Genomic DNA, 27,617 nt, shown 5'->3' on the forward strand with positions numbered 1-27,617 from the left:
TGTTCCAACAGGAAGCTGTACAGGTAGTAACAGGCCACAGGTTTGGGGATGGATCAGAGAAACACCCGGATGGTGGCCCACAGGTGGTGACAAGCCACCTGGGCTGGCTGCGCTCCTGGTTTGGGCCAGGAAGACATGAGCCACACTCACTGGTCTCCAGGTGGAAAGGCCCCAAGTACAGATTGCCAGATGAGGGGTTCTTCAAGTCTGCAAATAAGAGCTCCCAAGAAAGGGAGCTGGAGGCCAGGAGATAAAGGCATCAGTAGGGCCACCTGCCCCATGCCATGTTGAGCAATGAGTCGTTGGCCTGCCAGCCTTCCAGGAAAGCAATGGGGAAATGACCCTCCCTTGACCATCTCCCTCCTCTTGGCCCCTTCCTCACAGTCCTCAAAAGCTCCGCACTAGGTATGCAGCAGGGTCAAGAGGAAGGAGCGCTGGTCTGGAAGCTTGGAAACCTGGGTTTCAGCCTCACCTTACCCACCAAGTCACTCAGGCAGGTAACACCACCTCCACACCTTGGCTTCCTCACTACTGCTATGAGGGCAAAGGAAATCATGGATGTGAAACAGTTTTAGACAGCACAAGGGTTCAAGAAATTCAAGGATTTTAATTTTTATTTTTTTTTTAAATCACTGGAGACTCTGGTGTCAGGGATGGGGCCCTGCTGGGCAACTTCTGGCATCAGGACTCTGAGACCCTGGCAGACCCTTCAACCCCCCCGAGCAGGACGGAGGGCTCCCCACTCTGAGCTGACACCTTGGGGCCTGCAGCCGTCATGACAGAGGCTACTGAGAACCCATTGCTTTGATAATTCCTGCTTCTCCTTTCCCTTCCTTCCTCCCTCCCGGCCAGTCACCTTGTGAAGATAAAGAACTCTTAAGCGACAGCGCTTTGGAAACATGACTGCAATCGATGTACAAAGGATTATTACAACAATGCCTGCAGTGATCCTTGCATCATTACTCTAGATACAGTATTATGCCTCCCAAACTCTTCTGGTGCCCCTAAAATGTCAATAATAATAATAATAACGCTATTTAAGCATTCACTATGAACCAAGCCCTTTACTGAGAGCTGGGGCAGCTCCAGTAGCATCAGCTCGGAGCCCGTCCCTTTCCCACATGGGGCTCCATCTAAAGGGGAGTGAGAACAGGTAAGACTCAGGAGAATGACTTGAGCCATTCATCCAAGTAATCCAGAAGTGACTCTAGAAATACATTTAGCTTTCAACTTTTATTTTTAGTTCTCTTCATTCCAAGTCTACCAACCCATTCAAGGTAACACCATGTTACAGAGGAGGGATTTTTGTTTCTATTGTACTTGTTGAGCACTTACAATGCCAGGCACTGTATTGAGCACTGGGGTAGATACAAGATAATCCGGTTGGACACAGTCCCTGTCCCATATGGGCTCATGGTCTAAGTTGGAGGAAGGAGGATTTTACAGAGGAGAAAAGTGAGGCACAGAAAAATTAAGTGACTTGCCCAAGGTCACACCACAGGCAAGTGGTGGAGCCAGGATTAGGACCCAGGATCTCTGACAGGCTGGCTGGGCGACTTCTCATCCCCAGATGCTTACTAACTAAAGTCCTGAAGTTCGAGGCAAGACCAAAACCCTTCCTGAGGGGATCCAAAGAAGTTCAGATGCAGAAAATATTTCCCAGTCCAAGGATTACCTGCCCTCCTGCCAGAACAAACGGGGGAGAGGCCAATGGGAATGACAATCACAAAGGTAAGACTTGTTTTCCAAAGGCAAAGGGCTTATAATGGATAGGGAAATGAGGTTGCTCAAGCCAGTTTCTTCTATAAGCCACCACCCTCAGGGGAACACAACTGATAGGCAGACACCATGCCAGCACAGGACTAACCAGGGCTTTAGTTCTCCGCCGTTACAGTGTCTACCTACATTGGCCAAGAATGGCCACGGCTAGCCAGTTCACCAGGTCGATCCTTGGACCAGAGTGTGGCATTAGTCTCAGGGATGCCAAAAGGACTGCGATGGTTAAAGATGAGGTCTCTGCTCAGGGAAAAATACTTGGAGCATGCTAAGGTGGATGGCTGTGGGGGGAGCTGTCCTGTGTGTTTGGCTCCCATGCTGAAGACAGTCCGATGTTATCCGGGCACCCGGGTGTGCCCCAAGGGGCCAACATGTGACAGCCCCTCCTCTGTGCACACTCGCCGCGGCCAAGTCAGCTGCCTGCAGCACGAACACGTCTGCCTCTGAACATAGGGCCTGAGTGTTTCCAAACCGGCCTCTCGGTGCCAATCTTGGCCAAGTCTCCACTCCAGGAGGGCCAGCCCCACCCTTGTGGCTGCTGCTCGCCTGGCTGGCTCGGGCTCTCATCTCTGCCCTGCTCTGTTGCTTTGCTGACTGAGATTGGGCCTCATACAGTTAGTTATGTGTTGCATATCCGGCCTTGACCCTTCCTCCCGGCACGCCCTGCCCAGCCAGCCAAGCTGTGCCGCTCCGAGAACTGCCTCGACCCGGGTGAACCAGCTGGGACCCCAGGCCAGAGTCACTGGGTTGGTACCCTTGTCTTACCATTTGCTGCTGCGTGTGACAGTGTGGAGGGCTTCCTGAATAGAAGCTGGGACAAAACCTTGGTTTTTGCTGGACCAGCTGCACTGCGCGGAATCTAAAAGGATTCATAATCCTTTGCACGGTTCCTTGTGGAAGTGCCTCGAGCTCACAGTCCCAAAGTAACAGTAATATGGCCCCATGGATGGAACCACCATGATACAATTAATTGCTCAAGAATCCTCCCGCAGGCCTTCCACCCCCAGGCCACCGGATTCTCAGAGGGGCAGTACCGGCCAGGACCGTTTCAGAGGCCGGAGCTCCACCAGGTGTCATCCTATTAGAACAGAGCAGGACCCGCCTGTTGGTGTCCCACCACCACCGGAGAGGACAGGGGTTTCCATCCGAGCCCGAGCCGCCCTGCCCCAAGAAGCTCAAGTGGGTTAAGTCAGTCCTGCAGCTCAATCTCCAGAGCCACAGCTTCCCCTCTCTAGAACTTCCCAAACTAGAGATGACCCAGCCTAATGCCTCCATTTTTTTTTTTTTTTACAGTTCTTATTAAGCACTTACTACGTGTCAAACACAATCTAAGCACTGGAGTAGATACAAGTTAATTTGGTTGGACACAGCCCCTGACCCACATAGGACTCACAGCCTAAGTAGGAGGGAGAACTGGGATACACAGAAGTTAGGTGATTGCCCAAGGTCATACAACAAGCAACTGGCAGAGATGGGATTAGAATTCAGGTCCTCTACCTCCCAGGCCCATGCTTCTTCATTTCAAGTCTAACAACCCATTCAAGGTGACACCATAAAAAAGCTGGACCTTGTTAAGTGCTCACAATGTAAGACACTATTCTAAGTGCTGGGGTAGATACAAGACAATCAGGTTGGACACAGTTCCTATCCCATACAGTCCAAGTAGGAGGGAGGCCAGAACTGAGGCACACAGAAGTTAAGGGACTTACCCAAGTTCACACTGTAATAGGCAGAGCCAGGATTAGAACCCAGGTCCCTTAACTCCCTGGCCCACGCGTCTTCATTCTATCAAGCTATTCAAGGTGACACCATGTTACAGATGAGGGAAAACTAGTCAATAAACTTGAAAGCCTGACACTCTCCCATGGCAACAACCCAGTACGTGGTATCGTTATCTACCGTTGCTTCACTATCTGCCGCTGCTTCCAATCACCCCCTAAGCAGTATTTCATAACTAAAATGAAGCTGCTCCTCTAAGGAGCAGAGATTCCCACAGTATACACCAGGCAACTCCCCCTTAGGGAAAACAAGGCAACCCATTGCAGCTGTTCAGAAGTTAACAGTTCAAATACCTTGGGCATTTTTATGTCTCCAGCACATGGAAGCACCTGAATTTAAACAGCGGTTCCATTCCATATGTATTTATTCATTCACTTGTATTTATTGAGCACTTACTGTGTGCAGAGCACTGTACTAAGCACTTAGGAAAGTACAATACAACAATAAACAGTGACATTCTCTGCCCACAATGAGCTTACAGTCTAGAGTAGAGGAGAAAGACATCAATACAAATAAATGAAATTACAGGTATGTACATACATACTTTGGGGCTGGGACGGGGGAAGAGCAAAGGGATAAAGAAAATTACAGATATGTACATAAGTACTTTGGGGCTGGGAGCGGGGAAGAGCAAAGGGAGCAAGTCAAGGTGATGCAGAAGGGAGTGGAAGATGAGGAAAAGCGGGGTTTAGTCTGGGAAGGCTTCTTCTAGGAGTTGCAGGCTAAGAGAGGCAGCTAGTAACCTAGCCTGAGTATGCCAGAGTGTCAACAGATCTCATGACCGCTGCCCACCTCCTTCCATTGTGACCGTGGGCCACTCCTCAGAGACTCCCTATTAGGGAGTCAGGATTCCAGCAGGAAGGGGAGGTCCCAGGTGGAACCAGGGCTGGGAAGTATTTGTTGACCACTATTGGGACCAAGGGAAATCTAATTGACTTTTACGAAGCCCAGCCAAAAGCCCTCAGGATAAATAGCTCTACCCATTCACAAAATTGGCCCAATAGCCAAGTCGAAGACCCAGGAGTACAGTGGCGGCACCTCCATCTTCTGCTTCTCCTCACACTCTACATGAAGACCCCAAGTCAGGCCGGACCCTGGAAAGTGGTGGATCTATGTCGAGGTGAGGGGTCAAGGCAAAGAAAGGCATCAGATCTGAGTAACAGAGCTGACGGATCCCGATTTCCAGACCCCTCTCTCCTGTACCCCACCTCCATCTCAATGGCTGGGGCCACGTGTAAAATGAGCCAAACTCCCCTTCATCCCACTCCAGAGCAATAGGGGCTGTCACTTACCGATTTGTAACAAGACTGGAGTAACCAAAGCTGTCTCCATAGCGTAACAGAACTCCCGGCCAAACATCACTGCACCATGCATCACCCACAGGCGAACAGGGATGCGGTCTATAGAGCCCTCGCTGATGGTCTCATCGCCGTTCTCCGGCTCCTTTCTCACTGACTGTTGAGGAGCTGGAATCTGCACGGGCAACTCTTGAACTTGCATAGATTCAGAGTCGGCATTCTGGGGAGCCATTTTCATGACCCCACCCCTTCCCCAACAGTAGATAATTATTCTAGCTATATAAAAACACTACCAGATTCGTAATAAGTTAAGGTATCTTCTTTCAGCTTCTGTTGTGTTCCTCATGCAAGTAATACTTATATTCCTCTCGGTAGAAACACGTCTCTCACAACTTCTCCCTTGTGTTTGCCACATGCAGCAAGACCACAGTGATACTTGATAGGACTCGGTACATATGGCTGCTGGCTTACTGTGAACGAGAGTTAAAAATCCATAATTGCCATTCAGTTAATACCAGTTTCATCATGATTATTGAGGAGGTGCAGAAAGGATTCTTCCTGTGACTGAGAGGCGGAAAGGCGACACAAAAAGCTGGTCCACGGTTACTCCCCATCGAGCGACTGATTAATCTGCAAAAGACACACAGAAAATTCAATAGACCCAGTTCAGAACCAATGAACCTGGCAAGGGAGCTGGAGGTGCGTGGAGGGAGAGAGAGTGAAGGGCAAGTGTCACGCAGCACTGAATTGAATGTTTCAGAATGATCACCTTCACTTGCTTTCCTCACCCTACCTTGACCATATGCCATATGGGATGGCATATCCTGAGAGCCCACGACACACTGAGCCATTTCCTTAGGTTGGGATGAAGAGATCCTGGAGGATTTGGGTTTCAGGATTAGAACTAGCTTGGGCCATCTTATTAACTACATTTCCATACTACGTAAATATAGTTTAGCAGTCTATGAAACCCTCGCTCCAATCATTCTCATTCTAGAGGTAGTGCTGTTCCCTATCACCCGACCTTCACCGAAGTCAAGCTGAAGCAGGATGGGTGATGTAGAAGGTGCTGAAAGCGAGTTTGGGAGGGAGGCATCTGCCTGCTTCCAGGCACGTCTCCTGGCCACAGTTCAGAAGTGCTCATCTTCCTCACCCTGTTCCCCTTCCCTACCAAGGGGTTCTGAGGCTCATCCCCGTTCCAGCATCCACAGATTCCGGGTGGACTCCCCTGCTCTTGGTCAGTCAATCAACCAAATGATATTTATGATATTAATGATATTTATCGGGCCTCCCATGAACACTTGGAGCCAAGCCTGGGCAAAGCAGAGCATGGAAAGACCGGGGCCCCAGAAGCGGGTAACTGCTTTCAGGTCCTTCAGATCTGGGTTGGAGACAGAGGATGGTGCCAAGCAAAAAGCCTGACCCAAGCCACTAAGACTGATGGCTATCCAGACAAGGAACAGGAGGAGAAGATAGTGTGAAGATGATCTTGGCTGACTGTTCGTGCTAAATCCTCCTCAGAAGTGAGATGTTCTTCACAGGTCGTCTAACCCACTTAAACATCTTTCACACAGCTTGGTCCTGCATCCATCCAGGAAACAGTATCCAGGCTAATACGACAGTGTCCATTCCCCACCCACCTCCATTCCCCCACAAATTTTTCCCACTTTCACTTGATCAGAAACAGACTTGAACACCCGAGACACTTAATTGACATAAAACCAGTAATGCATCTTGCCAGCTCACCCCTAATAGTCTTTGACTTTGAAGCCAAATCCTAGCTGCTCCAGGACAAGTCGATAAAGATGGAGATCTTCTACCAAATAATAACTGGTACTATTTTCAATGGCTAATTACTAATATAAATGGCTGCCAGGAGGGAGCCATTCACCTGCAGAGGCAGTGGTCTGTTCAACAGAATGGTTTTGAAGTTGCTATCCCAAAGGCTCAGTGGTCTGGGAGCAAACTGAGAACTGGCAATTGGAGGTTGGCTGCCCCTGGCCCTGACTGGGCCTGTGGCACTTAGCAGAATTGGGCAGAGACAGCTCACCCCGTCATCTCCCAGCCGGTCTCCTCAAACTGGCGGCGGGCCACCATGCTCAACACAATGCCCTGGGCCAATAATACCAGGCTCTCACAATGCACCATTTCGCACATGCATGAGAATCCACAGGCCTCTGCTGGGACCATAGGTCCCAACAGGCAACAGGAGCCCCTTTGAACAAATGACTCCCAGCCTTTGTCGACACGGCCACTACACCACTGCTTCTCCCAGCCCCCTGGGAGGAGACATCGGGCAGGCAGGGCTGGGTCCACCCATCCGAGAGTCAGATGTTTCAGTCAACCTCTGGTTCTGTCAAAGGCTGTTTGCCAGCTTCTGGGAAGGATCCAATGACTTGCTTTGTCAAAAGATGAAAGAAACTAAGCAACACTAGTAAGGACTTTTGCAATATACAGGTTATTAAAATGCCAGGACTGAATGCACGAATCCCATCTAAATATTTATTTTGTTCCAAGTGCTATAATCTAGACCTCAATAACCATACAAGAAAACTGGAAATCTCTTAGGATTTGCTACTAAAAATTCCTCATTTACAATGATTAGCAACTTCTTCAAATGGCTGACAGAACAGCACTTGCACTTTCAGACTCGAAATTGGAACCCCTACATGAGATAAATTGCTTTATTATAATTTTAGATTTGAATATTAATGGATGCAGAGTTGAAAGGGTTAATTACCACCTCTTCACTCGGAAACAATTCCCAAAGAGATATTTTCTTAGCATAGCCCCTAACACGTAGTGCTCCAAATTCACAGTGACCTTTGACAATCTATTAATATAGAGCAGTTGTGTTAAGTGCCAAATTTGCCCCTGGCTAGACTAAGGGAGTATTAATCAAATCCCAAGTCTGCAATTTGGAAAGCAGTGAGACGCTGAGGAGAATGAGGATGATTTAGCGTAACCAAATCTGAGGGCAATTCGGATCCCCGATAGTTCGGCTTCCCAGACAAAACTGGGAGTTGGCGGGGAGGAAGACTTGGCCATTTTTAATTCTGCCCAATAATTTTTCTATGAAGGACTGCCTCTCTCCACACACTCAAATGCTCATGTGCCATGGAGATTTTCTTTCACAGAATCTTACTTTGGAACTTAATCCGATGCTGAGATAAACGGAGCCAGCATCACCATAAAGCTAGCCCTTCAGAGAAAGCTGGTCCCCAACTGTTTTCGGTGCTATGAAATCCCTTGATAGAAGAGAAGGGGAAAACCGGTTCTTAGTTTACCTGTTATCCGAGCAGGCTAGACATGAACAACAGGCTTCCCTTCCTCAAGCAGAGCAGGTGTAGCGGCACAGTACACAGGTTTTACCCAGGTAACTTCACTCTCATCTAGATGAATAAGAATGATACATCTTAAGTTGGAAAGCCAGGCAAATACCAACAAAATCATGGACACTTGACAAAATGTTTTTTTTTAAAGTGCCCCACACAAGCATCTTCCCGCTAAGCATTACCAATCTACTTATGGGGAGACTTCCTACATCACACAGGTGGCTTAAAACTTACTGGCAACACTCAAAGATTCATACATTGTAAGCTCCTCGAGAGCTGGAATCGTGTCTTCCACCTCTGCTGTATTGTACTCTCCCAAGCCCTTAGCCCAGTGCTATGCACACAGTAAGTGCCCAAAAAATATTAATTGACTGATTGATCATTTCTGACCTTTTGCTTCCAGAGACAAAAGAAACTACTAGAGAACATTAGCATGCACCCCAGCGAGCCCTGCTTCCCTCCCAGAGGGCCAATGAACCCAGTTTCCCCACAGCCTAAAGCAGCCTCCAAAAGCTGTGATTTTCAGGCCCCAAACGTGCCCTCTAGCAGGGTCTGAACACAGAGGTCCTGACTGTCATCATGTAGTTCTGAGAGACTCCAACCCAATCAATCAATTGTATTTACAAAGAACTTACTGTGTGCAGAGCACTGTACTAAGCACTTGGGAGAGTACAACAAAGCTGGTAGATGTGCTTCTTGACCAGTCCAGAAGACTAGTGAATGATTTTTTTTTTTCGGCTACTTGAGCAGAAAAAAAACTAAGCAAGAGTTGAAAACCCATTCTATGCATTTCATTAGAATAAAAATTGTTAACAGTTTCTCTGACCCCAGCTTGGTCTACTCCATGTTTAATAATGTAGCGTTTCAGAAAAGCAATGAGCTGGTGAACAGCTGGACAAGGCTGTAGAAGACAGTGGATTCCTGGAGAGGGAGTTGGACAGTGAGGAACCTGCCCGGACAGACACCAGTCCCACCTGGCCCCACCCAGATGCCCTGGGGCCGAGAAGGACGCAACAGTGACGCAAGTTACACTTCAGAAAGAGAAGCTACCGAGCATGTGAACTGCTTATCTAAGACATCACAGCAAATGACGAGAGAGAAGGGAAGATGTGACCTGGGAGTGCTGACCAACGAATGATACTGTAATATACTACATGTTTTGGCCAAGAACAATAAAAAAACCACAGTAAGAATAAGACACAAAAATTCACAGAGAACCAGAAAGATTTGGCGGGTCACCTCAAATACCTAAATATTTCTCAACTGAAGTTCTCAGTATTGGCTACTGTAGTAAACTTGAAGCAGTTCACCATTCGTAACAGTCATTTTACAAGGTACGAGCCGTTCCTACCCCAGGCGGCACTATCCAAGCGCTTGGTCTTCACCCAAGCGCTTGGTCTTCACCCTCAAAGATACGCCTTTTCCCAACTGGGGAAAAGGAAAAAAAAAAAAAAGTCCATCTGTGTGCTTGGAACCTGTTCCGATGATTGTTTGAGCATTCAGGGACAACAATTTTGTTATGATTTGCAGATGCAAGCAGACAAGTGAAACTACAATTGTTCAAATCAACAACTTCCTCTATTGTCCTGTTTCTAATTTAAGAGTAACTGATGCCAAAACATGTGACTTCCTACAATCTGCAATGTGGAAAAGCTTGCTGCAGGCTTCAGCTAATCATTGAGTTCATGAAAGCCTGTTTGGGATGCACCTCAAGCCCCCAAGTAGAAGCAGTACTATGAAAAGCATGTATTTTGATTCTTCAAAAGAACATTACAATAGGCCTCAATGCCTTCAGGATTCAGGAGATGCCCATCAAGAGTTCTCTCAGAAACAAGGCTGCATGAAAGCCACCAAGCACAAGAGGCAGAAGGCATCACAAACTCGTGTTTTACCATAGGACTCGCGCACAAATTTCCCTGGGTGGGCTGGGGTGGCAGGGAAAGGCAAGATTTCTCCCTTCCCTTGGCTGGGGCATGCTCCATGCTTTCCCCCACCCCATCCCCCAAAATACCCCAAAGCACATCCATATCATTGCCAGAGGACCAAGACCAGGACACTTCACTCTGTCTCCCAGCCAGCAGAGGCTATGACTGAAGGGGTCAAGCACTTACTACAGTGCTCTACACACAGTAAGCACCATTTCTACTGGCCTCTCTCAGGTGGGGAGGGGGTTGGAGAAGGGATTCCTGAGTGTGGAGTAGTCACTCTTGGGGAGAGGGGAGGGGAAGGTCACTGGACTCAGACCGGGTCCCCCCTGTAGTAGCATTCCCCAAGCCTGCAAGTGCCACCCTCTTGTCTAGCAGATCTTGGGGTGAAACACAACCTTTTTGCAAACAATAGTTCTATCCCTAGGGGACCAGAGGGTTAGAGAGCCCATAAGTGAGGATACCTCATCTGGGGTCACCAGTCCATTTCTAAGAAAAATCTCAGCCACCTCATCGAAGCAGTCGTGAAATTAGGTAACAAGTCTGGGTGTTCCTAATATTATCAAATACCAACAAGTCGTTTCTGATTCACAACGACTGTGAATCGCTAATATTGCTAATATTACTGCAGAGTAAAAGGGTGATTCTCTGGTGTGTTTAACTGGGGAAACTAGTCAAAACTTTTCCCAAGGAAAGAAAGATAACAAGCTTCTATTTTCAGATTAAAAACTCTAACAATCCTCGCCCCACCCCAAGTACCAAATAGTCTTTCAACTTCATGATTTACCAAAGACTAGAGACAAATAATAATGATGATGGTATTTGTTATGCACATACTATGTGCCACGCACTGTTCTCAGCGCTGGAGGAGATACAAGTTAATCAAGTTGTTCCATGTGGGGCTCACAGTCTTAATCCCCATTTTACAGATGAGGTCACTGAGACACAGAGAAATGAAGTGACTTGCCCAAGGTCACAAAGCTGATAAGCTGATAAGTGGCGGAGCTGGGATTACAACCCATGACCTGACTCCCAAGCCCGGCCCCTTTCCACTGAGCCACGCTGCTTCTCCAAAGTCTGTTAAGCATCACTAAAAAATGGTTCTTGACTCCTTAAAAATGAGTCAGCAGCAGAAAATGCTTCTACAGGCACTTTGAAGGAACTGTTCTTAAGCTGCTTTTTCTAGAAATACCCTGTTTACCCAAGGCTGCCAGCTGCTTTCAGGATCCACAGTCCCTGAGCAAAGACAGTGAAGACACAGACAGTACCAGCTTTCTGGGAGGGGTGGGCAGCCCCAGACTTGGCTCAAGCTGCCCCCTCAGGCTTGAGGTTGTAGGAGGTGGCAAGTGAAGCAAAGACAAGAGCTCCTCTATTCCCCTGGCCTGGCCGAGACCCCAGCAAAGAGACCACCTGGGCCAGGACTTTTCAGAAAGGCTGGGGAAAGTGCGAGGGGAAGTCTGGGGCTGCCATCCTCTGCCACCTTCATCACCTGAGCAACCACATCTCCACTCAGCTGGCCTGAGGTGCCACAGCTGCTGCCTTGGGCTGGCAGCAACCCCAGAAGCTGGCAGAGGTAGGGTGGCAGCAAAGGAGAGTTTGTTCTCTCCTGATCTTCCTCCCTTCTGCCTTCTCTGGTCCCTTCCTCTCTCCGGCCTCCATCATAGCCCTAGGGAGAAGCTAGAACCCTGGTGCCCACAGTCTCTGGGGCAGCTCAGCCAGGGCATCAGTTGCAGGAAAGGGCTCTCCAACTGAGCCCTACTGGGCTCTGGTCAGTAGCAAACTGAATGAGTAGCAGGGGCACTCCCACTCATTCCATCGCTGGCCAGTGCCAGTGGGTGTCAGCTGGGGAGGAAGAGTTCCCCCCCCACCACAGAAGTCACCTTCCCCCAATTTCCCCAAACAGCCTTGCCCCAAGATGGTACTCCTCTGGCCTTTCCTCCTCTAGGTGTCCCCCCCCCCACCGCAGGATCCAGGGCTTCTTCAGTGGTGGGAAAAGTGCAGCGTACAAAGGCAAATGCCGCTCAAGTAGCATGAGGGCTGTCACTGCCCAGCAGGATAACCTAGGAGCTTTGGGGTGGGGAGGGAGAGTCACCGGCAATTACCCCGCAAAGACAGCTGAGCAAGCACATGAAGGGAGGAATGAAGATGATCCTACTTGTAGTCGCGATTCTCAGATCCTCTTTTCAGAACTGAGGGCTCCCAAGATCCCTAGAGCCTGGAGTGCACAGGGAGGGGAGAGACCATAAGAGTTTTCAGCAGCAGATGTGAGCACAAGGTGACAAGGGAACCAGCTTTGGCTGCTCCTTCACCGCCCATCTCCTCCTATGCTCCCAGTCCCAGAGTCAGCTTTCCCAACTGCAGGCCGGGGAGAGTTTGCCACTATATGCCTTTCTCTCGTCACCTACTCCAATGGGTCTGGACCAGGCAGACCAGCAAGAGGCAGTTCAATGACAGCACTGGTGCCCCCTACCCCTAGGGGCTAGGGTCTGTTCTCAGTACCGGCAACAGCTGCCTCACAGGTGCCATCACAGAGGAGGCCTTGCCAGTAATTGATATAGGACCCACACGACAAGCTCCGAGCCCTGATTCAGTAGATGCACACCATCCCCAGCCCTTACGACTTCACCAGTTTACAGCCTCTCCTTATTCATTCCTCTCTCCATCTTTCCGAACTCTTACTATCAATGACAAAGTAGAAAAAAACCCTGGCTTTAAACCAAAGGAGTCTGAGTCACCTCCACATTATTGTCCAAGCAGAAATAGATGACTACGTAAAAACCGGGGGCCAAGTGGAACACTTTGTGCTCATTTACATGTCAATAACCAAAATGATCCTCCTTGTCCTAACCGGGAAGTGTTGGAAAGTGCCAGGTAGCCAGGGGAACAGCAGGTTCTCTTCAGGGGGCAGTCAATGGGAGGAGCATGTTTCCGGAACAGTGATGCGGGAATGCGGGGATGCCTTATGGGGGGAAGGGGGTCAGTTAAACCTCTGGGCCCAAAGACACTTGCTAAGTGGGAGGCTGTGGGCATGGGGAACATCATGCGCAGGAGATGAGATGGAAACATGGGATAAAGGAAAGCCATGAATAAAAGAGAGAGGTCGGCAAAAACTAGCCCAAGCGCCAAAAGAGCCCCAGCCGGAAAGATGGGCATCGATGGGCAAAGATGGGACCCCGCTAGGATCAGGGGTCCAGAAGGAGGAAAGTCTCACCTCCCTTCACCGCCAACTTGAGAGATGAGGTTTGTTCATCCAGAAGCTAGGGAGAGAACTACTTGTAGGGAGAGTTTAAGCTCTTAGAGCAAGGGAGGTCAGGTAGGGCCAGGCAAAAAGAAGCTCACACCCGTTCTACAGCCTAGGTTACACTAAGAGCGGGCACCAAAAAAACAGAAATGTGCTACTGGGGATAAAAGGAGGCCAATTTCACAAGCAGGGGACAGTTTAGAAACTGAACAGCTCCACAGGTCTGCAAGTTAGAGAATGAAACAAAGTAGCTTTTATGAGCGAGCAGCAGGAAGCCAAGCCCAAGGACGCATAGAATAATGATGATGGTGCTTGCTAAGCGCTTACTATGGGTCCAGCTCTGTTCTAAGCACTGGAGGAGATATGACCTAATCAGGTTGGACACAGTCCATGTCTCACATGGAGCTCACAGCATTAACCCCCATTTTACAGATGAGGCAACTGAGGCACAGAAAAGTGAAGTGACTTACCCAAGGTCACAAAGCAGACAAGTGACAGAGCTGGGATTAGAACCTAGGTGCCTCTGACTCCCAGGCCTGTGCTCTATCCACTAGGCCAAGCTATGTCTGTCTGACTTTGCCAACAGCTGTGCTTATTTTTAGCAGTGAAGGGAAGTTATTGATTGATTGCCAATTATCAAAAGGCCATCCCCTCCCCACCACATCAGCTAATGGCACTTGCAGTACTTTCCATCTGCCAAAAGGGAAACATACAGTTTGAGATTTGGGGTTGTGGGAGGGGGAGGTCCCAACTCCCTCATCATTACCCCGGACACTTGCTCTTCCCTAATTTATTAGCACAAGTCAGTTACGGCTGCAAGGACCTAACTTGAGGGGGTTGAGAAGTCAGGCTTGGCACTGGCAGCTCCACAGACTGCAGACTGAGATTTCACAGACAATCAGAATGATGAGGGCAGGGCACGTCACAGTGGGGCAGGATGCAGGCTCTGAGAGTCCTGAGGTCACATCTGCTGATGGTGTCATCTCCAGGCAAAAGTGATGGAAAAGCCTCACATAGGGGTTCCACAAGATAAGAGACTGTAGCCAACTTGAACTTCATAAGTTGGGGCGCAGTAATCAGACACACCAAACCACAGCCCTTCCTTCCTCAAAACCCACAACAAAAATCCCCCAACCTCCCACCTGAAGCCTTCTCCGACAACCTTCTCTCCCCACTGCCCCGGCATTCCTCTAGACATTCCTGCCATGCCTACCCTGGCCCTGTTTTGACACCTTGGAATTTGTCTCTGCCCCTGTGCCCACCGGCCCCCGCACCCCAACCAGTTCAGAGAGCTGGGACTCCATCCTCTATATTGGACCTGTACAGTGCTTTCCACCAAGTAGGGATTCTAGAAATGCCACTGCTGCAGGTGACATTACTGACTGAGTCCAGTTTTCTTAGTACTAAGACGTAGTAGTAAGAAGCAGGTTCTTAGGCTGCCACCACCAGGTTGGAGATGGGTCATTTGGGACCTCTGTGTCATCCCTAAACACTCTAAACCAGACTGTTATGAAGGGGAGCAGCTTCTGAGTCGGTGACAGAGAGCCACCATGCTTGAGAAGCACATGGAGCGATGGAGCCATAGAGACAATGGCTTAGGAGGGAAATAGGTGGGGTTGCGGGTTGAGGAGGGGGTAAGGGCCTCAGAAGGAGCAAGGGATGGGAGACTGACTGACAGGTGGGCAGAGGGTTGTTCTACATTTGTGAAGGGTTAGAGAGACTGCAATTCTCTGAGAGTTTTTTTCAAAGAGTGTGAGTGTGAAAACTCACAGAACTTCTCTTTAAGTAGAACACTCCACAGAAAGCAAATTTGGGGACCACGCACATTTTCTGAATTTTTTGGGTAACCGCTCTTTAAAATCCTTCTGCAATTTGAAGGGTGTATAAGTTTACAAATAGGGAGAATAGGTGTGCTGTCCTAGGACTCCAGTGTTTCACTCAAAAGAGGTGGAGTTGCTCGGCAGATCCTAACAGTGGGTGAGTGGTCTGTCTGATGGTGATTTCTGCCCTATCTTGTAAAGGCATCTAAGCCTAGGCACTTTCCTGGCTCGGTCTGACCTTACCCATTTACATCTTTCTGCCACCAAAGCATGTTTAAACAGAAACTCAGCCACCAAGAAATCAACCAACAACATTTATTGCATGCTTACTATGTGCAGAGCACGGTAGTAAGTGCTTGGAAGAGTAAAATACAATGGAATTTTTAGCCCCCATCCTTGCCCACCAAGAACTTACAGGGCAGAGATTAAAAATAATGGAAAGACAGACAGGGAGAAAGCAAAGGCCCACACACTGGAAAAGAAAAAGGAAGAGGGAAAAGCTAGGTAGAGTGCAAAACTTTTTTAAAAACAAAACAAAAATCCAACCTTCTGAAAATTATATGAGTAATAATTAATGATAATGGCATTTGTTAATTGCTCACTAGGCACCAAACACTGTACTAAACACTAGGGCAGATTCGAAACAATCAAACATAGCCCTTGTCCTACATAGAGTTCACAGGCTAATACTTTTTGTAGGCAGAGATCATCTGCCAACTCTGTAGTATTGTATTTTGAGTGCTTAGTTCAGTGCTCTACATATAGTAAGCACTCAAATAACAACGATAATAAAAACAATGATGGCATTTGTTAAGATGTTACCGTGTGCCAAGCACCGTTCTAAGTACTGAGGTAGATACAATATAATCACGATGGGCACGGTCACTGTCCTAAATGGGGATCACAGTCTAAGCAGAAGGGAGAACAGACATTGAATAGCCCCCTTTTACATGTGAGGAAGCACCTAGAGGAGTTAAGTAACTTGCCTAAGGTCACAGAGCAGGCAACTGGAGGATTTGGGTTCTAATCCTGATTTTGTTGACCCCCAGACCCACGTACTTTCCACTACGGCATGCTGCTTCTCTAAGTGGGGGTGGGGAGAATACATTATTTAGTCCCCATTTTACAGATGAGGGAACTGAGGCCCAGAAAATTGACTTGCCTAAGGTGATACGATAGTTCGATAGGTCAAGTGGTGGAAGTGTGATTAGAATCCAAATCTGGTTTATAGTTAGGATCTTTAGCTCATTTTTTTTTTAATGGTACTGAAGTACTGTGCGCTAGGCACTGTACTAAGTGTGTGTGTGCGGGGGGTAAATATACGATTATCGGGTTGTACACAATCTTTGTCCCACATGGTGCTCAGTCGAAGACGGAGGGAAGAGGACAATGCCCATTTTAACTGATGGAGTAACCGAGGCCCAGATAAAATAAGGGACTTGCCCAAGGTCACTGAGCAGACAAGAGGTGGGGCCAGGATTAGAAATTAGGTCCTCTGACTTCCAGGCTCACGCTCTTTCCATCAGGCCATGCTGCTTCCCATGTTTCTCACATCTCATTTTTGTAACCCAATCCTTTGATATATCCTGCCAACAAACTCATCGCAAAGAGAAACAGGGCAGAGCACACATTTGGAAAATCCAAAAATTGAGTTACCAAGTTCCCCAAACCCTCTCCTGCTGTTCACTGTAACACACCTGCCTGGATCCTTGGATCCCACATTAAATCTTGGGGAGTTCAATATCCACATAGATGTTCCTAATGACCCTTTTGCTGCCCGCCTTCTATCACTCCTCAAATCCCCTGATCTCCTGCTCCACCCCACTTCACCCTTTCAACAACTCAGACACACCCTCGATCTCATCACCTCTAACCATTGCACAATCTCTACCCTCACCAACTCTGAAATCCCTCTATCTGACCACAACCTCCTCACTTGCCTCCTCTCCCACGCAACTCCTTCCCATAAATCTGTACTATTTCCCCACAGAGACCTCTGATCTATGGACCCCATCCAATTTTCTCAATTCATCATGCCCCACTTAGCCTCCACACCCAAATTACCCTCCCTTGATGACCAAATAAAGCATTCTCAACACCACTCTCTACTGAACTCAACCCACTCGCTCTCCTAACCCTTTGTCCACCTCGTACCACTAACACAGCCCTAGATCACCTGCAAGGTCCACCTCCTTCACTCTTGTGCTTGAGCCAAAGAGTACGGCTGGAGGAAATCTAAATATGAGGCCAACTTTGTCCGCCTCAAGTTTACCCTTGCATGTTTTCACTCCCCCCAGAAAAACTATTTCTCCACCCTCATTGACACCCATGCCCACCGTCCTCGCCACTTGTTCCAGACATTTAACTCCCTCCTCAGACCCCCTGCCCCCAGCCTCCCCCGTCCCTTGCCCCCAGTGACCTGGACACCCCCATAGCATTTATGTACATAGCTGCAATTTTTTTTTAATTTGTATTCACACTGTCTCCCTACCTCTAGACTGTAAGCTTATTATGGACAGGGCATGGGTCTGTTGATTGTTGTATTGTACTCTCCCCATCACTTAGTAGTGCTCTGCACACAGTAAGCGCTTGATAAATATGATTAATGGACAGCTCTGCCCCACAGGCACCTGGTGCCTCTGGACGGAGAGCCCCTAGGGAGGCTGTGGCAGTTTCAAACCCAGGCCCATGAACCAGCTTGGGAAGAAGTGGCAGATAACCCTTCCTGGGACTGTTCATCTGTGGGCCTGCCCATGTGCCTGAGTGCACCCTTCAAAAATACTGATTTTTGGTATTTGCTTAAAGGTCCCCATGAATCGTCCCCTATTTCTCCTCCCCTTCTTCGACTGTAAGCATCTGGTGGAGCAAGCTACATGCCTCAATTGTTAGATTTTATTCAACCCAGTGCTTAGCTCAGGACTCAGCCTCAAGTAAGCACTCCAAAATTACCCTCACTTTTTTAAATTGAAAGGGTTTTGAAATGCCTAATGAGTAAAAGCTACTCAAATTAGAAAAGACTTTGCAACCATGGAAACAGCACCATGCTACTTAACTGCATGTCTCAGAAATAGCATCTGAATAGTTAGTACTTAGGAGAAGATTTTACTCTATAATGCAATCCAGCTGTCCTTCAGGACACAGTGGGAGTCAGGGTAGGTGGGTGCTGCTGATAAGACTCAGGAGACAGAAAATGACTTGCACCTGCTCACACACAGACCACTTCTCACCCCTGTCCTTTCTCCCTCTTGGGGTCAGATCACTAAAGCTTCTGATCCACACCCAGCACCCTGATTCAGATTTCTGCTGCAACCTGGGCTGAGAGGTGCCCTTGTCAATCGCTGGGCTTCTCAGTCTGGGTCTTCAAAGTCTTCCACGGTTCCGCCTTCCTGTTCCCCACTTGGACCCACTGAGGAGCACCTATACCCTGCCACCCATTCAATCGTATTTACTGAGTGCTTACTGTGTGCAAAGCACCGTATTAAGTACTTGGAAGAATACAACAAATACACATTCCCTGCCCACAGTGAGCTCACAGTCTAGGGGAAGACGTATATTAATATACAGAAATAGATTACGGATATATGCATATGTTCTGTGGGGATGGGAGGAGGGGATGAATGAAGGGAGCAAGCCAAGAGGGAGTGGGGAAAAGAGGAGTGGAGGGCTTAGTTAAGGAAGGCTTCTTGGAGGACATGTGCCTTCAATAAGGCCTTGACATGGTGGAGAGCAAGGAGGGCCTTCCAGGCCAGAGGCAGGACGTGGGAGAGAGGTCAGCGGTGAGATAGATGAGATCGTGGTAAAGTGAGAAGGTTAGTATTAGAGGGATGAACTGTGCGGGCTGGCTTGTAATAGGAGAGTAGTGAGGTGATGTAGGAGGGGGACAGGTGCCTTAAAATGCCTTAAAGCCAATGGTGATGAGTTTTTGTTTGATCTGGACATGGGCAGGCAACCATTGGAGTTTGAGAAGTGGGGAAACGGTCTGAACGTTTTTGAAGAAAAATAATCTGGGCAGCAGAGTGAAGTCTGGACAGGAGTGGGGAGAGATGGGAGGCAAGGAGGTCAGCAAGAAGGCTGATACAGTCTCTCCCACTTTCTGTTGGCAAAGGTGGGTTGTGGCAGGCCTGGGTTTGAGGTGTGGGGGTGGAGTTGGGGGAGGAGAGAAGGGAGAGCTGTATGCACTGCACAGCCTCATGGTGGGGTTCTGGGGAGGCCAGCAGATTTTAAGTTGGGCACCCAGATGGCACAGGTCAAAGAGCAGCAGTCTGTCCAGGTCCCAGAGCCATCAGTAATACCAATGGAATGCTAACAGCTTTCAGCAGTGTCTAAATCTTGATGCCAAGTGGGATGCTATCTGAAGACAACCACCTCTGAGGTCCAAGAAGCAAGTCCTCTGCAGTGACAGGGTGAGCAGAGTCAGAAAAGTCCTAGTGCTCACGAATATTTGCATTCTCTGGGAGAGCATAGTAACTAACGGTTCAGAGCCACTCTGTACTCCATTCCACAGTCTAGAAAACCTCAACTGGCAAACTGCATTGATCAATCACTGGTATTTATTGAAAACGTCCTGTGTGCAGAGCACCTGGGAGACTACACTATGACAACTGGTAGACACATTCCCTGCCCACAAGGTGCTTACAGTCTGCAGAAAGGAGCATATACAGTGGAATGTAGCCTAGACATACTGATACTAAGTAACGCTATTTGCTCTTTACAATACAGCAAATTTAACAGAACAGTATGTTTGTGCCAAGTGGAAGTGAGTGGACAAAAAAAAAAAAGACAGTTCAGTTTTCCCCTACATAGCAGTGATGTTCATTTTAAGTGAAGTTCAGTTCTGCTCTCAGAGCCAAAAAAACCCAAATCTTGTTGGATATGGACGGTGTCCAACTTGATTGTCTTCTATCTCCCCCAATATTTAACACAGTGCCTGGCACAGAGTGAGCACTTGAATACCAAAAATTCTGGGGTAGATAGAAGATAATTAGGTCGGACACTAGGAGAAAATATGGGTAACTGAGTGAAGCTGTCGTGCCCTATTGAAAAGAGCACGGGCCTGAAATCCAGAGACCTGCGTTCCAATCCCGGTTCTGTCACTAGTCTGCTGTGTGACCTTGGGCAAGTCATTTAACTTTTCTGCCTCAATCGCCTCATCTGTAAAATGGGAATTAAGACTGAGCCACATGTGGGACAGACTGTGTCCAACCTGATTAGCTTCTATCACCCCAGCACTTAGCAGTGTACTGTGCCTGGCACGTACTAAGCGCTTAACAAATACCATTCAACGGGTACTAAATCCCCACTGAACAGACAAGGAAACAGGCAAAGGTAAGTTAAGTGGCCTGTCAGGGTTACAGCAGAGAACTGGCAGAGCCCGGTTTAGAACCCAAGTCCTCTGGGTTCCTAAGCCTATGCTTTTCCCACATGGCCATGTTGCTTCTACTTATTTACCTTGCTAGGGCTTGAACATCAAGGACCACCAGCTGAACTGTGATCTAAGCATCTGGAAGGGAAAGGGCAACCTAAGCAGCCAAAATAGCCAACATTACCTCCTCCTTTGGGCCCACAGGGCAATTCCCAGAGTCAGCCTTTTAGCTACAAATAAAAAGTGGAGGTAGTTCCCCTAGGCCTGACCTAGATGTGGACAAGTGAATGGGATTCCACATGGAGCTTTGTGGTTAGGCCAGGTTTTCTTGATTATGCCTAACTTGAACAGCTGTGCCACACCTTACAGACAGGGGAGTGGAGCTGGGCATAGTTGTGGGCTTCAATTTGACCACTTTACAGGCCTCCTGCCTTTCAGAATTTAGATGACAATTTCTCAATATCCAGACTGCTGATACTACACTCACAAACAGGGTTTTGCTGGGAGAAATTAATATTGGCTTTGAGAAAGTTCTGGCTAAGTTGAAAAACAATGGGTCCAAAATAAGTCCCTATCAGGAAAGGTTAGGGATATTAAAAAAAATTAAGGATGGTAATAACTACTACGAGCTCTCTTCATGGGTCCATAGGTGCTCAGCAGACAAAACACTGGGCTGACCACTGGAACTTGCATTTCTGGGTGTTTGAGAAAGTGGAAGCACAAAGACATGTTCCCAGCCCACAAGGAGCAGCTTCAGTACGGTGTTTATCATCATCTTGCAGCGTTGACAAAGCCTGGAAAATTATTTAGTTGTATTGAGGAAAAAATTCTAATAAAATTGTAGAAAAGTTCCAGTATATTTACTGCAAGTCATATCTGGTCCATGTCCAGAATGGACAGAAAAATAACCAGAGTTACCTTCTTTGCAAGAAGCATGTCTCCTCCTCCTCCCCCAAATCTGGCCAGTTACGTTTAGAGTTAATTCACTTTATGCTTGCTGCGTACAGAGCCGGATTGTGAAGCAAGGTGTCCCCTTGGGGGGTGGGGGTGGGGTGGCTTCTCAAAGATGGCAGTGAGACAGAACCAGAAGTTGCAGATCTTGGGGCTGAGATGCCCAAAATGCTTCCTATGACACTTTTGTTGCATGAATATGTACTTTGATGTCATGCCAAATTGTGGGGGCCAGGGAGAGAGAGGCAAGTGCAAGACATAACCAATTTTTCTCCCACCTCTGAGTGGCCCAATGTTGGAAGCAGCCCTAGCCAGCAACTCGCTAATGTGCATCCAGAAAAATACTCTTCACCCACTGGTTAACTGACAGACTGGGGAGGCAGCCAAGGGTAAGAGCACCAGACCAGGAAACCCAGGGTTCTAGTCCCAGCTCTGCCTCGGCCCATTTTCACAGTTGAGGAACTTGAGGCCTAGGGAGGTCATCTCCTCTTCTCCACTTCTGACTGTCCCTGGAGAACAGGGAAGGCGGTTGATCAGATCATCTGTACCTACAGACGATATATATCACTTGTATGTATTTGTACAGTTACTTTATTTTACTTGTACATACTTACTACTCTATTTTATTAATGATGTGCATATAGCTGTAATTCTATTTATTCTGATGGTTTTGACACCTGTCTACTTGTTTTGTTGTCTGTCTCCCCCTTCTAGACTGTGAGCCCGTTGTTGGGTAGGGACCATTTCTATATGTCGCCAACTTGTACTTTCCAAGCGCTTAGTACAGTGCTCTGCACACAAAGCACTCAAATACGATTGGATGAATGAATACCCCAGTGCCTAGCCACATGAAGTGCTTACAAAATGCCATTATTGGCCAACAAAAAGCCAATAATGAGCCCTGCGTGGGCTGAACTTGTGGTCCAGAGCCCCGACGTGGGACTGGGTTGGGTCGGGACAGAAGCGCCTGGGTCAGGCTTGGGCTGCCCAGGCAGTCACTGGGGCAGGTTCTGGATTCCTAACCCTTGGAACCCCTGGCCACAAGCCATTCACCCAGGCCTGCAGTGAGTCATTCACACGGAGTTCCTCTGGGAGGCAATTTTGACTGTCAAAAGGATTCCCATTCCCATCTTCCAGGCAACCCCTTGCTAAACTTTAAGCTTGTTGTGGATAGGGAACGTCTTATCAACTCTGTTACAATCTATTCTTCCAAGTGCTTAGTACAATGCTCTGCACACAGTAAGCACTCAAATGTGTTTAAGAAGCCCAGAGCTTTCCCATGCAGTTAAATCCATTCACTATCCCAAAATCCTATACCAGCTTCTCTCTTCCGTGACCTCCCTTATCATCCACTCACACTGTGGGGGTAGAGGGGTGGAGTGAGTACATACTCTAGCGGAATCTTCGGAATCATGTGGACACGACCAAAGTACGGCAATACACCCAAAAGTCTGGATGATTTTACATTGCGAAGGGGCCGCTGAGAATGTTCCAGGTCCCGCTTTCCTGTCCTCACTGCCCAGGAGCTCAATGCCAGAAGTGATGTGTTCAGTAAGCTATGAAGCCCCTCCATCATAGATTTCAAACTCGGTGATTCTTACTGCTCCACTCTGCCCTAGCCTTCACCTCCAGTAAGACAGACAGACAGCCGGTTGTAGGAGGAAAAGATCACTTTCCCTCAAAAACATTCAGACCACGTTTCCCCACTCCTCAAGAAACTCCAATGGTTGCCCACCACCTCCACATCCAAGAAAAACCTCATTCACCTTTCCTGCTTCTACCTCACCGTGCTACTCTCCTATTACAAGCCAACCCGCACATTTCGTTTCTTCAATGCTAACCTTCTCACAATACCTCAATTTTGTCTAATCGCGGCACTAACCTGCCTCTGGCCTGGAATGCTCTTCCTCCTCACATCAGATAACTGCTCTCCATCACTTCAAGGCCTTATTGAAAGCACAACTCCTCCAAGAAGCCTTCCCTGACTGAGCCCTCTCCTTCTCCCATTTCCTCTTGCATATGCAGATATCTGTAATTTATTTATGTATATCTGTGTCTGTGAGCACGTTGTGGGCAGGGAATGTGTCTGTTTTATTGTTCCCTCCCAAGAGCTTAGTACAGTGCTCTGCAACAGTAAGCACTCAAAGTTGATTGACTGACTGAACATTGTTCCTGTTGAAGCTACAGATGTTGCTGAAAGCTAGAATCCTAGACCTTACCACTAAGTTTCCCCATCTCCCACCACATTCCACATGTTCCAGTAAACCAAAAGATTCACACTAAGAAAGGAGTCTTCTGAAGAATCAGCCAGACAATTCCTTCTGTTGGTAAAGATTGCCAAGCAAAAGGTTGCAAGTTCAAAACACAGTATTGCTATTGTAGCCAGGGCCTCAGTTTCTCAGTGTAACAATGATGGTCTTTCAAGAATTAATATAGTGCTCTACAACAAGTTATGCCGGGGCATTTTTAAGATACTTTGCAGGATAAATATTAGTTTGGTGACTTGCCTAAATCGGGAAGTGAGAGTTGCCAAAGCAGCAGTTCAAAACAAAACACAATACAAGAAACCTCCACAAACACTTAGCAAACCAAGAAACATAATTTTTGGCCAAAGCATCAAGTGTTTTCAAGCTAGTTTCATGCAAATATCCTGCTTATTTAGGAGATTGCAAGTTTGGGATAATTCTTGCCCTCCCACCAAATGAATCTGCCTGAGAGACAGAAAGAAAACAAAAAGGGAAAAAAGTCAGAAAGCTGTGCCCTGCCCTTCCCCCCTCCAGTAAAAGCTGATTCAGGCCATATCATTGAGTCCTGGTTGGAGTTTGTGGGAGCAGTTTCCTCTTCGGGGCCGCTGGTTGTTTGAGGAAGGGGACAGAGAAGGGAGAGGGCCAGGGGATTGTTTGATTTTGGCCCCAACCTAGTCAGGTTCAGCTTAACTATAGCCCAGCCTATGCTATGCCAAGGGACACTTTATCTAGGGTGGCATCAAGGAATTGTGGCTCAGACTGCAGGATTAGAGGGCCCTGTAAAAATAATAATAATGATGGTATTTGTGAAGCGCTTACTATGTGCAAAGCACTGTTCTAAGCGCTGGGGGGGGATACAAGGTGATCAGGTTGTCCCAGGTGGGGCTCACAGTCTTCATCCCCAATTGACAGATGAGGGAACTGAGGCCCAGAGAAGTGAAGTGACTTGCCCGAAGTCACACAGCTGACAAGTGGCAGAGCCGGGATTAGAACCCATGACCTCTGACTCCCAAGCCCGGGCTGTTCCCACCAAGCCACGCTTAGAAGACACAAGCCTGAAACTTGTAAAGGAAACTCCACTGGAAGCGTGCCTCACTTTCACTTGACGTTATACACTGGGTTCAGTCACCATGTGAAACAAGCAAGATGCCGAAATTTTCCAGCTCTCCTGGGAAGTACCCTGCCCTCCCCGCCTTCCTCTCTACTACGGCGTGGCCAGCTGGCCATTTTACAACCTCCTGCATAAGCCTCCACTGGTGTTGTCCACTAAGTTCTGGCCAGCGCCATCCTCCTGCTCAATTTCCAATCCATCCTTCCCAAGACATCATGGAATACTCGGTGAAACTTGCCGCTCTCCCTTCTGCTTTCAGAACTGCATGCCTATACATTAGGGCAGCTGCATCAATTACTGACAGCATGCTCAACTGTCCTGGCTCCCTGGGGCTGGAAAGTTACTTTTTTCATTTTGACAGAGACAGAGACACAGAGAATGAGTGCAGCTTCCATTCATGACTCAGGTTGGGGGGCGGGGGTGGGGAAACGGGATGGGACATGCTGTCTGTCATGAGGTTTCTTCCATTCAAGAGAGGTAGGCAAACGAGGTCTTGGAAAGGCAAGTCAGTGCCTTGCTCCAAACACAAACAAATTGATATTCTTATCCTCTATTCCATTTCAGTCTCCAAGTGGAAGGCAATGGGAAATGCCATCGGCTCCTCCCACCCCACTGCACAAACTCCTATACCTTCCCTTAGCAAGGAACCCAGGCGAGAGCCCACAGACTGAAGCGTGTGAATCACTGACACCATCAGGCACGCTCTGCCCAGAAGGAAAGACCAAACCCTACATTTTTGTTTGCAAAAGGCTCAGAGACATCAATTTTGCAGATAAACTGAGTCACCTTTCATATTCAAAGATGTTCCTAAAACTGGCATTGCCTCTTGCTCACATAAGTGTGACTTTAAAAGAAAAGTACCATCCTGGCACACCATACCCTGGACTTCTCCCAGCATGAAGGGATCTGGCAGCTACTGTCTTCACGACTTTGTGGCTGCTTTAGGTCCAATCTCAATCAACAAGAGGATACTGCTCCAACTAAACTACTGCAAATCGTTGCTCGGCACTGGCACGTCCCGTGGGCTACCATGCGGTGCCCTCCTACCTCACCTCCCTTCTCTCCTGCTACAGCCCACGCCACACCCTCCACTCCTCTGCCACTAACCTCCTCACTGTGCCTCGTTCTCGCCTCTCCCGCTGTCGACCCCTGGCCCATGCCCTTCCCCTGGCCTGGAATGCCCTCCCTCCACACAACCACCAAACTAGCGCTCTTCCTCCCTTCAAAGCCCTACTGAGAGCCCACCTCCTCCAGGAGGCCTTCCCAGACTGAGCCCCCTTTTTCCTCTCCTCCCAATCGTCCCCCCTCCCTCCCTCCACCCTGCTCCCTTCCTCTCCCCATGGCACTAGTATATATTTGTACATATTTATTACTCTATATTTTACTTGAACATATTTACTACTCTGATGTACATACAGCTATAATTCTATTTATTCTGACGGTTTTGACACCTGTCTACTTGTTTTGTTTTGTTGTCTGTCTCCCCCTTCTAGACTGTGAGCCCGTTGTTGGGAAGGGACCGTCTCTATATGTTACCGACTTGTACTTCCCAAGCGCTTAGTACATATGATTGAATGAATGGAATGCCGCCGGGTATCCTCAGAGAAATCAATCAATGGTAATTACTGAGCGCTTACTGTGTGCAGAGCAATCAATGGAGTTTGGGTGCTTTCTGCATGCAGAGCACTGTACTAAGCTCTTGGGAGAATACAATTTTACAGAGTTGGTGGATACGTTCCCAACCCACAACAAGCTTTCAGTCTAGACAGGGAGACAGACATTAATATAATAAAATTACGGATATGGACTTAAGTGCTGCGGTGCTGATGCAGGAGTGAATAAAGGGAGCAAATCCAAGAGCAAGGAATATAACAACATAACAGTTGGTAGACACGTACTAAGCCCTTAGGCGAGAACACAATGGAGTTGTTAGACACATTCTCTGCCCATCTGGAGCTAACAGTCTAAAGTTGGGGGGGGGGGGGGTAGATATTAAATTATGACTATTGCTGTGCTGTGGAGCTGAGGGTGGGATGAGTGTCAAGACTTTAAATGGTGTAGATTCAAGTGCACGAAAGGAGAGAAAATAAGGGAAATGAGGGCATAGTAGGGGAAGGCCTCAACTTTGAAAAATGGGGAGAGTGGTGGTCTGTCGTATACGCAAGGAGTGGGAGTTCCAGGCCAAAGTGGGTACATGAGCAAGGGATTGGTGGCGACGGAGGACAGTAAACTGGTTGTTCGAAGAGCAAAGCTAGCGGGCTGGGTTGTAGTAGGAAATCAGCAAGGTAAGATAGTAGGGGGGTGAGCTGATTGATTTCACCGTCAGTTAAGCTAGGGGGTGAGCTGATTGATTCCACCACCAGTTGATAGACATGTGTTCTTGGAAGAATATTCCTTACCATCCCAATGGAGGTTTTACCCAAAACGCATTGAGGGGTGTTACGGGAGAACTGAGTGAATGTATATCAATGGATACATTTTGTATTTTCAAACAACATATCTACATGATGGCCCAATTTTAACAAAAGCAGTTTTGCCGGAAGGGAGCTAGTTCCAACACGCCTTTTCCTCCTCAGGCATAAAGTAGTAATGGCTAAATCAAACCCTTGTGGCATGGGTAAAAGTGTTGGAAGGAAAGGATGGAAGGCAAATGGGTGAGAGGACTGGCCGCAAGCAGGCCACCCAAGATAGTGCTGAGTGAGAGTGGAGTGTTCCGTATGGTCACCAGCTCTGTGTATATTCAATTAGCACTCCAGGGTGATGAACTTGTTTG

The 27,617-nt window shown here is 48.0% G+C and overlaps 1 protein-coding gene across 1 annotated transcript in view; it reads right to left on the bottom strand.

The window, feature by feature from the left end:
• Positions 1-8,241, bottom strand: part of SLC45A4 (solute carrier family 45 member 4) — a 50,144-nt gene extending 41,903 nt beyond the window's left edge. The window contains exons 1-2 of the mRNA XM_038759970.1: positions 8,141-8,241; positions 4,848-5,483 (exon numbers count right to left, since the gene is read on the bottom strand). Of these exons, the coding sequence (XP_038615898.1) occupies positions 4,848-5,091 (244 nt within the window). The 5' untranslated portion in view covers positions 5,092-5,483; positions 8,141-8,241. The remainder of the gene's footprint in view (positions 1-4,847; positions 5,484-8,140) is intronic.
• Between the last annotated feature and the right edge of the window lie 19,376 nt (positions 8,242-27,617).

This window comes from Tachyglossus aculeatus, chromosome 18, assembly GCF_015852505.1.
Source record: "Tachyglossus aculeatus isolate mTacAcu1 chromosome 18, mTacAcu1.pri, whole genome shotgun sequence".
In the NCBI taxonomy this organism is placed as follows: Eukaryota; Metazoa; Chordata; class Mammalia; order Monotremata; family Tachyglossidae; genus Tachyglossus; species Tachyglossus aculeatus.